Raw genomic sequence first — 13,654 nt, forward strand, 5'->3', positions numbered from 1 at the left:
CGTGCAGTGGTTCAGACGATGTTGTGCAACTGCTACTGTTGAGAGTGTCCTTTGCTGCCCATCCAGCTGGGGACTGCTGAAATATGAATGAAGGCGATCCATCTGACACGGAAAACAATGCGGTCCCCAAAGCATCAGAATCAGCCCCCAAGTTGCCCCTGGCGGCCCCTCGACTCCAGCCGGCCAGACCCTCTGAGAATGTGCCCCCAGAGATCAGCATCTATGACTGTAACAGTGAAGAGGAAGAGGAGGAGGAGACAGTGGCCCCACCCAAGCCGCCCCTCTCCCGGAAGCGGGCCGCTCTCTCCCCTCTCAAACCGCTGAATCCCACCGTAGCAAAAACAGCCGAGCCCCTGCAGCCCTCCAAGACAAAGATGAAGTGCATGGGCGGCGGCCCCAGTGGGGAATCGGTTAAGTCAGACTGTTTGCTAGGAGCAAAGGACTCGCCAGAACAGACTGGCAGCAATGAAATCTACTATGTATTCAGTGAGCGACTTCTCAAGCTGTGTGACCAAGTCCCAAAGATTCCCAAACGCGTGAGTAGCCTGTACCAGTAACAGTTTCAACGCTAAGCTCCACAGGAATTAAAAACATTGAGAACATTTGTAGTCATTTCAAGTGCCAGTGATGTTCACTTACAAATGTTTGTAGGGTTATGAAAAGAAGCAGAATTGATGTACACTGTAGCTTGAAATAGCCAGGCATAGATGCCACAACTTCAATATGTTGTCATTTATAAGGTAATGTCTCCCAGATATTAAAATTGATCTGTTTTTAACTCACCTGAGCCGAAGGCTCAAGTGAGCTATTGCGATCGCTCTTCGTCCGGCGTGCGTCGTGCATCGTCTGTCATGCGTCATCTGTCGTGCATAAACTTTTTACATTTTCATCTTCTTCTTGAGATCCCCATAACCGATTTTCACCAAACTTGGCAGGTAGCATGCCTAGAGGGATAGGATCTCAATTTGTTCAAATGGGCACCATGGCCCACCTGGGGGGCCCCAGGGGGGCCCAAACCCCCTAATATTAAGGAATCTTTTAAAATCTTCTTCTCTGGAACCAGAAGTGATAGGGCTTAGTTAATACTATGAGTTAGTACATTGATGACTGTAGTTTCAAGTTTGTTCATGGGGGAATCAGGGGTGCCCCCCTTGGGACCCATGGGAGGGGGATGGGGAGGGGTCCTTATGGGGCCTAAATTGTACATTTTCATCTTCACTTTGATATCCCCATGTCTGACTTTCACCAAACTTGGTAGCTAGCATCCTGAGGGGGATAGGATCTCAATTTGTTCAAATGGGGCACCATGGCCCACCTGGGGGGGGGGGGGGGGGGGGGGGGCAGGGGGGCCCAAACCCCCTAAAATTAAGGAATCTTTAAAAATATTCTCTAGAACCAGAAGTGATAGGGCTAAGATAATACTCTGAGTTAGTACATTGATAACTGTAGTTTCATGTTTGTTCATGGGATTGGCGGAATCAGGGGTGCCCCCTGGGGGGCCTGAATGGGGCCTGAATTTCACATGTTCATCTTCTTTTTGAAAACCTCAATGATGAATTTTGACCAAACTTGGCAGGTAGCATCCCTAGGGGGATAGAATCTCAATTCCTTCAAATGGGCACCATGTCCCTCTTTGGAGGGGGGGGGGGGGGGGGGGCCCTAGGGGGCCCACCCCCCCCCCCCCACATTAAGGAATATTTAAAATCTTCTACTCTACGTGTAGAACCAGAAATGATAAAGCAAAGGTAATACCATGAGTTTGTACACTGATGACTTTAGTTCCAAGTTTGTTCATTGCAGATCCAGGGCTGCCTGCCCCCCCCCCCCCCCCCCCCCCCTCCACCCTGGAGTTGGGGGGGGGATCCATATATGCAGACCTAAGTTTCCAATGTTCTCAGGTAAGAGTGTGCAAGAATGCATGAAAGGTGAAATTGCGATACTCAGGTGAGCGTGTGACCCCTGGGTCTCTTGTTTATTATTTCTTTCCATTTCAAGGAAGTTAATAAAGAAAATCTCTTGTAAATTGACATATTGTGTAAGTCGACGCAATGAAAAAGTCAAATTTTTTCTTTAATAAAATGTTTACTTTTTATGATATTTTGTTTTCTTCTGCAAATTCCCTCTAGTCCCGTATAATGTACACTGTCCATTCTATAAACAAGGTTTACTGTAGCAGTTTTCAATTCTTACAGGAATACACTGTAGGTAAACTAAGTCCATTTTGTTTCAGAGACACGCTGTTCTGACAATATGTCCATATCTCAACTAAATGCAGTCTTTTGATGAAAGTCAGAATGACTTGCAAAGACAATGTCACCTTAATAATAAGGTGCAATTCCACATCTTGCTCAAGTCAGCTTTAAGAGATCAAGTAAAATCAGATGTAAATTGTTCATCTAAACTTTCTCTATATTTGTTACATTAGAATTAACTTGAAAGTTGTGTGGGATGGTGCTGAAGGGGTTAAACGTGCAGTCCTTTAATTTGATTAGCTCTCCTAGTCTCCAGCAATGTTACCATCAAGGTCGCATTTAGGAAGGAAATATCATCTGTTATGTGTGCAATGTCTATCACAGCATCGAGCATGGGGGTAAAAGGGGAATTTCCATTCAATTTTCTATTATAGCCATTGTCCATTTTCCTTACAGTGCCTACTGTATTAGGTAGACGTACAGTATGGCAGACTGTATCCATGCACTTAGATTATTTAATGCATGAAGGAATCACAATCATAATGATTTCAGACATAGCTATCTGTCTTACATTTTGATATGCATCAATGTCTTGAGGATGGACATATGGGCAGAAGCTTGTCAAATCTTAAAGGACAAGTTCACCTTCATAAACATAAGGATTGAGAGAATGCAGCAATATTAGTAGAACACATCAGTGAAAGTTTGAGGAAAATTGGACAATCGATGCAAAAGTTATGAATTTTTAAAATTTTTGTGTTGGAACCGCTGGATGAGGAGACTACTAAGGCTCATGATGTCATATGAGTACAACAATATAAAGAAAATATAAAGAAAATTCAACATATATTCACTTTTTTTCGCATAATAAAAGAGCACTTGACTTGCCTCTTTCTAAAGGCAATGGGAATAATATTACCCATAACATATGTCAGTAACGAGTCAAGGGAATGTGCATTTTTTTCAAAAGATGAAATTTTGTGAAATTCTCTCTATATTTTCGTTATATTGTTGTACGCATGTGACATCATACACTGCAGTAGTCTTCTCAACCAGCAGTGACGGCACAAAAACTTCAAAAATTCATAACTTTTGAACGGATTGTCCGATTTTCCTAAAACTTTCAATGATGTGTTCTACTAATATTGCTACATTCTCTCAATCCTTATGTTAATGAAGGTGAACTTGTCCTTTAACCAGTTGAGGACGAGTTCCAGGTATACACGGGCAAGTGTCTATGGGAAATGCGTGTTGCAGCAAAATCAGCCCATCCTCAACGGGTTAAATGTGTTTATTTGTGAGCGGCAAAACGAGACATATTAGGGAGCTTTAGATTTTCGCGACAGTGACGTTCAGAGGGAAAAAATATGTTCTAAGCATGCGCTGAAATGCGCATCAAGTCGATCTATTTATAGCTCGCATCGTCTGAGTTTTTCACTACACGTTCTGGGCTATTTTTACGTCTGCTCAATTCATGACGTAGAGAGCTGCTTCATGCACCCATCGAATGGGGGCGCCATTTTATTTTTCATACGTTGCGTCCCAGCGTAATCTAAAGCTACTTTTCCGCACAAAACAAGGGAGAGGAGAACGTCCAATGCACTCATCGTCTGAAACGTCCGCGCCACATTAATATACAAATGATGCACAGGATAGAGTGTGTTAGTGAAGGTGCGGCGCGCTCGAGAGTATTGACAATGGTGCGACATGCACGAGGTGCAGCCGAGTGCATGTTTGCAACCGTTGTCAATACTCGAGAGTGCGCCGCACCTTCACTAACGCCACAAAATAATCCTGTGCATCATTTGTTTTATAAAATGGGTCGAAAACTAACAGCATTATTCACGTACCTTTGTGGGTCAATACCAGTCAGCTACATGTAGCACTCAAAGGCCGCCGGCTGTTGTGGTAGCCCGCGGCCCGAACTAGAAGTTGTTTACAGGATTGACAGCGCGTATAGCAGTGCGTGACGCACTTGTAACAACTGATTGAGTGCGCACTGCTAGTGTAAACATTGTGACGTACGTCAGGCCAGGGAGGTGGAAGAGAGACTCTTCTTAGTGCATACCTGAAGAAATTAATGCACGCACACGTGACTCATTTCAGCGCTTCCAATTGGCTACATTCTTGAACCCATTTTATAATGCCTATTAATGCCTTTGTAACTTCGACAGGCGAGTATGGTTCACAGTCTGGTGGAAGCCTACAGCCTCCTAGAGCACACCACCCCCGTGACTCCCCAGCTGGCTACCAAGGATGAGCTGCTGGCTTTCCACTCCCAGGACTACATCGAGTTCCTGGAGCGCGTCAACCTGGAGGAGGACTCCGAGAAGGATGAGGAGCTCAAGCAGCAGTTTGGCCTAGGTCAGTCCAGCTGAACTTTATCTCTTAAGTATGGTAAATGCAGAAATTTTTGCGGCACATTAATTTTTGCATATTTCCCACTACTTCTGGATAGCACAAATTCTAAAACCCACAAAAATATCTTCACAACTTTTTCTGCATGTTTTGAATGGGTTGATAATTATGCAGCACCGCGAATACATGTATGTTTTGGAGGTGTTCAGCGTGAAAAATTAATAATGTGTAAATATCAGTGTTGACAGTATCTTGGGATTCTGCCCTTCCCCAAGGGTCCTCCCTCACTCAGAAAATGTTTCACTAGTAAGCAGAACTCTGCTGCACAGAAGCAGTGGTGCAGATGGCCCATGTAATGGCCCCAAGGTCTGCCATTAACTACATCATATATGATCAAGCCAGAAAATGCCAAACTTTATCTTTTTGTTTAAATGATGATAATGATGATTTTAGCAATAATGATGATTTTAGCAATGAGTATGATGATGACTTATATTGTCCTAGTGATAATAGTAATGATAATTGTAATTTATAAGGATTCTGAAGAGGAACTTGGAACTGAACACCATGTCAAATAGGCAACTTTTATGCAGGATGTAGTAAGTGAAGACAAATAAGATATGTGCATGTAGAGTCAGTAGGCTGTCAATCAAATTTGATTGGATTGATCCAGATACTTACATACAAAGTAGATGAAGATTTGGGGTTTTTCAGACCTTAGTCATTGCTGTCATTTTCAGCTATTTTATCATTAATTTCATAAAGATCAGTGAAAGAAAGGGAAGGAGGGGAAAAAAGAATGAGAAAATGATCAGATAAATGATTGAAATGCTGAAATGTTTTAATTTGATGGAGATACTGGAACAAATAAAAGTTCAACATAATAAAAATCATAAGTTGTTAAATTTTGTCTCGCTTAAGTTGAAAAAGGAAAAAAATTGATGTAATAAGTTCAGATTCCGTGTACTAAATATATATTTGATTTCAGCTTTCGTTTTGTTTCCCAGAAGTATTTTCACTGGGTCATACATTCAAAATGTTTGTATTTCTTTTTGTTGAATCTCTCAGGCTATGACTGCCCCAGCCTTCCTCTGGTGTATGACTTTGTGAGACTGGTAGCTGGTGCCTCTCTCAGCTGTGCCAAGGCTCTCATTCAACAGAAGTGTAGGGTCGCCATTAACTGGAACGGGGGCTGGCACCACGCAAGACGGTGAGGAACGGATGCCTGTTCTCTGGGGCTTTATTGCATCATGTGTACTTACAGAACGGGTCGTGAAAACTCCGTAATATCATTGGTTGAGAGCTGTGCATTGATTTCTTGCTGGCCTCTTGTTTGATATCAAATAATTATTGCAATCACTGGTGATTCAGACTGTAAACATACTATTGCACACTTTGCAAGAGATTGCTAGCCGTCTATCCAATGGCAAAAACAAGTCAGAATTTTTGCACTTTGAAAGAGATTGTGAAAAATGTAGTAGCAGTGTATGAAGTCTTTCTCTTGTATATTTGGGGGAACAAATCATTGAATATCGGGTATTTTTTTTTTACATGACTGTTCTTATCAGAACATAATGACTAAAAAAAGATAATAACACAATGTAATAATAATAATAAAGAATTCTGGTCTCCATTAGAATATAGTCTTCATTCTCACATATTTGACCAAACTGCTCCAGTATGTGTTTTCACTTTGTGCGATATCGTTTCATTTAACAAGAAATGAGCTGGAGGGAGCGTACGCAGATATATTCCCTCATACTTTTGTGTATATGCACTAGATAATATGAGCTCATGTGAATGAGTTATGTAATATTTAAATTCTTTGTAAATTGATTGATTTCATATTTTTGCATTTCTTTCAGAGATGAAGCAGCTGGTTTCTGCTATGTGAATGACATTGTTCTTGCCATCTTGAAACTCAAAGAGCATTTCAGCAGAGTTCTCTACATTGATCTAGACCTTCACCATGGGGATGGTGAGTGTAGTATTCACTGTGCACAATTTACACACAGTGGTCGATCTAGAGGGGGGTGCACCGGGCGCGCGTCCCCTCTCTATTTTTTGTTAAAGCAAAAGAAATAAAAAGAAAAAATGGGGGAGGGGGGCTTACCGGGCGTGTGCTCCCTCTTTATTTTTTGGTTAAAACAAAAGAAATAAAAAGAAAAAAAATAGGGGAGGGGGTGTGTGCGCCCCCTTTAATTTTGTAAAGGCGCCTCCCCTTCATGGAATTCCTGGATCCGCCCCTGACACGTGGCCATTTCACTGTTTGTGGCAATTGAAATAGATGCAACATATTTCTAAGGCAGTTGTAATCTTAAGATGTCTTCTTAGGTGTGTCTGAAAGTGTGCATGTGTGATAAAGAGAGTGCAGTATGTTGACAGTATGTTGATGCTAGGTAATTTTCATGTTAGGTCCTAGGAACACAGCACAATATGGACACCAGGGGCCCATTTCATAAAACTTGTCATCAGTGGCTACTGCCACATTTCTATGACAAATTTGCTCTCAGCCAATCAGATGCAAGGATTTCAGTAGCTTGTCACATCTATGACAACTTGTCACTGATGACAAGTTTTATGAAACAGGCCCCAGTTAAGAATGCTCACCATATAAGTGGAAAAGGGTCAATTGTTTTTACTTTGACTCCTCCTCCTCCTCTTCCTCCTACCATCCTCAGCTGTCGACGATGCCTTCATCTTCACTCCCAAAGTGATGACGGTCTCACTTCACAAGCACTCCCCTGGATTCTTCCCAGGTGAGTTTACAGGACAAGATTGAATAGCAGCCTGGTGGAAATTTACCACAGAATGTCTGTCTTATCATCTCTTTTAATCATGTTTTGATACAGTGCACTCCCATCATAATAAACACGGTTTTAACAAAATTCTTGATACAATGAAGCAAATATTCAAGTCCCAAAATTGGTACATGTATGTATATCTTTATACACTTTACTGTTCCACTATAGCGAAATTTGGATATAGCAAAAGAAAACTGCAGGTACTGAAGACTTCATTGTGACTGGAGTCACGTGTATTGTATTCGGAAGGAAATTTTTAAAGGCAGAGCTGCCAATTAATATGGCTATGATTTTGGTATCACTTCTTCTTCTTCTTTTTCTGTAGTATACAAAAAAAGATGATAATTAAAGTGTATTTATTTTGATTTGGTGTTTGGGTTTTTGTTGTGTTTTTGCTGAAACTGTATTTAGTATGCTTAGTTCATGCAAGTTCCCCACTTCTAGTAGAACAATTATGTGAACCTTTGCTTATTATGATCAGGTGTAATGGGTTCACATATGTTCATGAGCCTTGTAAGCTACACTATGTAATGTCTAATCTAGCTTTTGTATATAGGGGCTATTGTTCTACTAGAAGTGTTCCGGTAGGTAAAACCAGTGCAAGTGGAGGTCATTGTAAAAAAAGAAAGGGCAGTAGGAAAAAGGCAATTTTCAAAGAATAAGAGAGATTACAGTGAGGTCATAGTACGGTCATCGCCTTGCTTAATCAAGCAATCTATGCTTCACACTCCGACAGTGTTTGTAGCAGTTTGTCTGGAAATGTCGTTTATTTCTGTCTCTACATACAGAAAAATATTGTACAATGACAACTTCATTTCCTCTTGTGTGTGTGTGTGTGTGTGTGTGTGTATGTGTATGTGTGTGAGTGTGAGTGTGTATTTGTTTGTCTGTTTCTTTCTTTCTTCCTATCTTTGTTCTGGCTTCACATCCTGACAGTGGAATGTCACATTCAGTTTGCAATGCTGTGTTTGTGCTGATGAGATTGAAAAAGAGACCTTGCTTTGTTGGCTTTTAAACATGCAACAAACTTTCCATGAACTTTGCCATGTGGTGATCATGTGACTGAGTGAAATAAGAGCAAGAGGCCAAGATAAAAATGTCTGTTACAAAGTTTATCACAATAGCTCTTTGATAGTTGATCTTCCCTCCCACCAACTCATGGTGATTGAGGTGTGAGGTGCACTTCCTGATCTAATCAGGTTGCTGAAGTAAACATCCAAAATAAAAACAAGATGATGAGCCTACCACAATCTCTGGTGGAATGATCACATGAGCATCATGTTGCTGCCATGTGACAAAATGCAGTGCTGAATGACTTCATTCTGCTCCATGACATGCTGGAATTATTTGGTTGTGATACTTGAAAACTTGACACAGGATTTTCAGCCTGTTGATGTTCATGAGGCCATAACTGCTGGGATTTCAAATTGTCCTCTTTGATTTTCATTTTGACAAAGAGATTATCAGAAATAGTGCTTTTCATTAATATGGTTGTTGCCTCCCCATCCTTTACCCCCCCCCCCCCAAAAAAAAAAAAAATAAGATAAAATAAATAAATAAATAAAATAAAATAAAATAAAAAATGGGCATCAGATCCAGCTTACTGTCTGTATACTAAATAAATTATTTATAAATGAGAAAGTTAATAAACCGGATATTTATAGAATTGATACCACCAGATCCATAAACAAGAATTCCATTTTGAGATGCCCTGAGCATGTTCTATTGGTCATAGGGCATACTTATTATTCCTGTTTTTATCTATTCATTTGGGGGTGGGGTGAGGGAAGATCATAAGTTGTAAGAAATTTATTGCTCATGTTTGAAATGACTGTTGTGAGTAATTTCCTATGTCACAAAGCAAGATCCTATGTCAGCATCTTAAAGGTGTGTCATCTTATTTCTAGCGTCGTTTAGTCTCCTGCTTGTTAACCCTTCGTGCGCGCTGATTGCCAGTTGGCACAGAAAACCCCATAGTGTTGTACGCACTGTCCAAAGTCCCTGGTACTGAAAGGGTTTAGTGGGGCAGTGTACCCAATTTTACCTCCCATGATACCTCTCTGTGTTTGGTTCCACAGGGACAGGCAGTCTGGAGAGAGTAGGAGGTGGGCGGGGCAAGTTCTACACCATCAGTGTACCCCTCAAGGATGGCATCAAGGATGACCAGTACACAGACATCTTCACTAGGTGAGACGGTGGTTGACTAGTAGGAGCAAAAGCTTTTAAAGGGGAAGTCTGAACTTTAAATTAGTTTGTGTAGATAGAAGCAAAAAAATGACAAGAACAGGACAGTGAAAATTTGAGCAATTTCTGATGAGAAAACTAAGAAAGTTATGATTTTTTTTTTTAAAGTTTTGGTTAATCAAGTACAAATTAGCAACTCTTTGATGTTGCATATGAGCTCACCTTCCATTTGCCCTATGCTCACGATTCCATAAAATTTCTTTAATAATGTTCATTATTGTTGGAATTTATTATTTGTTTGTTTGTTTTGTTTTGTTTGTTTTCTTTAGTGCAAGGTTGTACGGATAGATATTTGCAATGATTGTTTAGAGGTGAATGTATGATCAGAAAATTCAGTCTGCAGGAAAAAACAGCAGTGGCAGAATGTTCTTTGGCCTAAAGAGCCTGACCCTTATAATTGCCAAAACTTATTTGAAGAGACTAGGAACATGTTTCAACACTATTCTCAGGAAATATAGCACTAACATGGACAAATCATCAAAGATGTTCAAAATACTGCAGAGGAACAGAAAATTTGCATTAAAAGAAAGATTGACTGTGTCTGTGTGCTGTTTAATCTCACTCTCACGCCCAAGTCTGAATTTCAACAACATTTCTTATGACGCCTTTCGCAGGGTGATGGAGCAGGTACGCTCCAAGTTCCAGCCCAGTGTGGTGGTGGTCCAGTGTGGGGCCGACACTCTCTCCTCAGACCCCATGCAGTCCTTTAACCTGACCCCTCAGGGGGTGGGCCAGTGTGTCTCCAGGGTGTTGTCATGGAAACTGCCCACACTGCTCCTGGGAGGCGGTGAGTAACGATATACATATTTATAGAACAGGTAGCGAGAATCCTGCCTAAAAAATAAAATTGAAAAAAAAAAAAAATGCATCAGTAATTGCTGTGACATGGTTGCATCTATGGCAAGCCATAAGGAAATGTAAATATCTGGTTTCATGATCAAAAATAGATTTGATGACATAAATGGTATCCCAGGGTACCAAATAAAAATCAGCCATTTTGTTGAATTATTTTTTTTTTTTAAAGGTTGTACCCTGGGTGCCAAAAAGTGGGAAATTATTTTGGTGCTGGAGGTAGCGCGCGCTAGCCACTGCACTACACTGCACTGCATTGAAGCACACGCTATTGCTAGCACAGCGTACCATGCATGCATTGTATAACATGCAGTGGCATGGAAATGACTATGTACACGCACACACAGTGCATGCTTTTCTCTACGGCTGTCCTCGAGTGGACGTGAGGTGGCGCTACACAACGTGGTACCCCGGGGTAACGTGTGATGCATCATTCTGGGGAAAAAAAATAGTTCCCCATTTTATAAGACAGATGATGCACATGCCTTTTTGTGCATCAGTAGGAAAAGTGTGCATGCGATAACTACGGAATGTAGCCTAAACCCTGCTGCTTCATTTTTTTTTTTATATACCACCTTTCCACTTCTTTTATTTCATTGCTTCCCCTCCACTTTTACCAACCCCACCCTCTGCCCCTACCCTTCCAGCCATCAACTCCTCTCTGGTATCAAGAAACCTTCTCTTTTCACACTCCTTTCTCTTCTTTACCCCCTACAGGAGGATATAATTTGGCCAACACTGCTCGCTGCTGGTCCTACCTCACAGCCCAGGTCCTGGGACAGAAACTACCGTCAGAAATCCCAGAACATGAGGTAAGCCAGTCATTACAGATTTAAGAACTACAATAAGAACGACTGTAAAAGCAACTACTACTACTGCTGCTACTACTACTACTGCTACTACTACTTCTACTGCTACTTCTACTGCTACTACTACTGCTACTACTACTGCTACTACTACTACTACTACTTCTACTACTACTCCTACTACTACTACTGCTGCTGCTACTGCTACTACTTCTACTACTACTACTGTTACTACTATTGCTACTACTACTACTACTGCTTCTACTACTACTACTACTTCTACTACTACTACTACTACTGCTATTACTACATTTGTAGCTTGGATTTGTTAAACTTGCCAAACTACATGAATTTACATCATGTAACTCGGGCATATCCAATCAGTGACAAGTATTTGCACTAATCCAAACAAGTTGCTTCTCTCCACTTTCTCCCTTTCCAACACAGTTCTTCCTGGAATATGGTCCAGGCTATCAGCTGGAAGTGTGTCCAGCCCATTACACAAACTACAATACGGCTGAATACCTTGATCACGTGGCCCAGACCATTACAGGTAAAGCAGAGGTTCTGTGTTCAGATTGATATCAAATTTATAGCATATACATGTGTATTATGAAATTGATATACGCAATACAGCATAAATGTTTTCAATGATCATGCAAGCTAGGTGGATAATGTTCCAAGCTGAAACCGTGTTGACGGTAAGGATTCATGATTTTTTGGTGCACTTTGCCAAGGATTTTGTTGTTTTGTTGTGCATGGAAAAATTGTAATTGTGTTATCTGCACTGAAGAGAAGTCTAGTATGTATCACCATGTTGCAGGGAAATGCATTGTTGATTCTGTACACATCTGTTCCAGTATGTTCCCCAAGAAAAACTCTTTTAAAGATAAATTTGAAATGATGTCATAAGGATAGAGCAGTACAGATTCAATTAAAAAGGAGAATTAGACAAATGTTGAGACAGTTATGGTCATTTGATTAACACTGAATTATCTAATGACCTATGTGTGATTTTTATCTTAGTCACACAGTAATGGCAGCAATTCCCTGTAATGGGTACTCAAGATTCCACATGTCTTGTACATAGCATGTTTTCAATTTCTTTCTTTTTTCTGTAACACCACTCAGTGAACACAGAGGACAGTATGTTTCTAGGCTTTATCCAAGATGAACCAGTTCTAATATTCCATCATATGCTTAATGTTGCTCAATGTACTGGCTGACTTATCAGTTTGGTTTACAAAATCTAGAGTGTATGTTGTACCCATTTACATAATACATAGAACATTTTTCTAGTGTAACTTTTCAGAACTAACGGGAAGATTTTGCAAAGGTGAATGATATAATAAGTTCTGGAAGTCATGCAAAGTTTCAGCATTTTCACATTTTTTTTTTCTATTTGTAAGATGTCAATATGCATTTCTCAAAGCACCCTGTTCTTTGTTCATGAAAATTATGCTGTGTCATAAGGTTATGCTGGAGACTTTAAAGAGAGATGTCAGCTTTGACGTCATTTGATTTGTTATCCTGATCGCCATATTCACATGAATGAAGTTTTTATTTGTCTTTGTGTTTTTTGTTCACAGATAACTTACAGAACATCAGATGACTTTAAGGACACCTTCATCAGGGAGAGTGAGAGAATGAGAGAAAAAGAAAGAGAGATAGAGAGAAGGAGAGGTAGAAGACACTGATAAAGTGTTACAGACTATGAAGGATAGAGTGAATGAATGAGAAAGGAAGAGAGAGAGAAGGAAGGTGCTGAAGGGAGAGAACGTAAGCAGAGATTGGAGCTCAGCATTGGATCCGTGCAGAGAGGGAGAGTTGAGTGAGCGAGAGAGTGAATTAATTACGATGTACAAAGTTGCGTCTGCATTCTACAAACAGTCATCATTATGCCCTACGCCATATATTTCGCGAGTCTAAATTTTCACAAATCGGGAATTCCCGACAATTTCGCGAGTGGTTAGATTCGCGATCGTGGAGTCCTGTACTGAACGGAGAAGGTACACGCGTACATCACATCCACATCGGGATCAGAGTCAATATTTTTGTGTGTTTTTAATGTCGCGAATAGCACCTGACTCGCGAAATTCGCGAAAATAAAAACCTCGTGAAATATTCGGCATATACATTAGCTGCTGGAGAGAAAACTACAAGACGTTGGTTGTCGGTGGCAAGCCACACTGCCATGGATGATCAAATACATTTTTGTCGAGGGGAGGGGGACGATCCCACCGCTATGGTCAGCTTTCACAGAGAGATGTAACCGAAAACTCTCACAAAAACAGTAGAAAAGAGGTACTGGTCAATGGATGGAGCACTGGACATTGGATGGAATGGACAACAGACTTTATAAGAACATGCAACTCTGAATCAAGCCAAAATTGTCTCC

At 40.7% G+C, this 13,654-nt stretch overlaps 1 protein-coding gene across 1 annotated transcript; it reads left to right on the plus strand.

Moving 5' to 3' along the window:
- Positions 1 to 83: 83 nt before the first annotated feature.
- LOC140242449 (histone deacetylase 8-like) lies at positions 84 to 12,914 on the plus strand. Its single transcript, XM_072322184.1, has 10 exons — positions 84 to 536; positions 4,367 to 4,556; positions 5,619 to 5,760; positions 6,416 to 6,528; positions 7,232 to 7,309; positions 9,433 to 9,541; positions 10,213 to 10,385; positions 11,168 to 11,262; positions 11,704 to 11,809; positions 12,846 to 12,914. Exons 1-10 carry the CDS (start codon positions 84 to 86, stop codon positions 12,866 to 12,868), a joined length of 1,482 nt encoding a protein of 493 aa, XP_072178285.1. The 3' UTR covers positions 12,869 to 12,914.
- Positions 12,915 to 13,654: the final 740 nt, after the last annotated feature.

Source organism: Diadema setosum, chromosome 19 (assembly GCF_964275005.1).
Source record: "Diadema setosum chromosome 19, eeDiaSeto1, whole genome shotgun sequence".
NCBI classification, from domain to species: domain Eukaryota; kingdom Metazoa; phylum Echinodermata; class Echinoidea; order Diadematoida; family Diadematidae; genus Diadema; species Diadema setosum.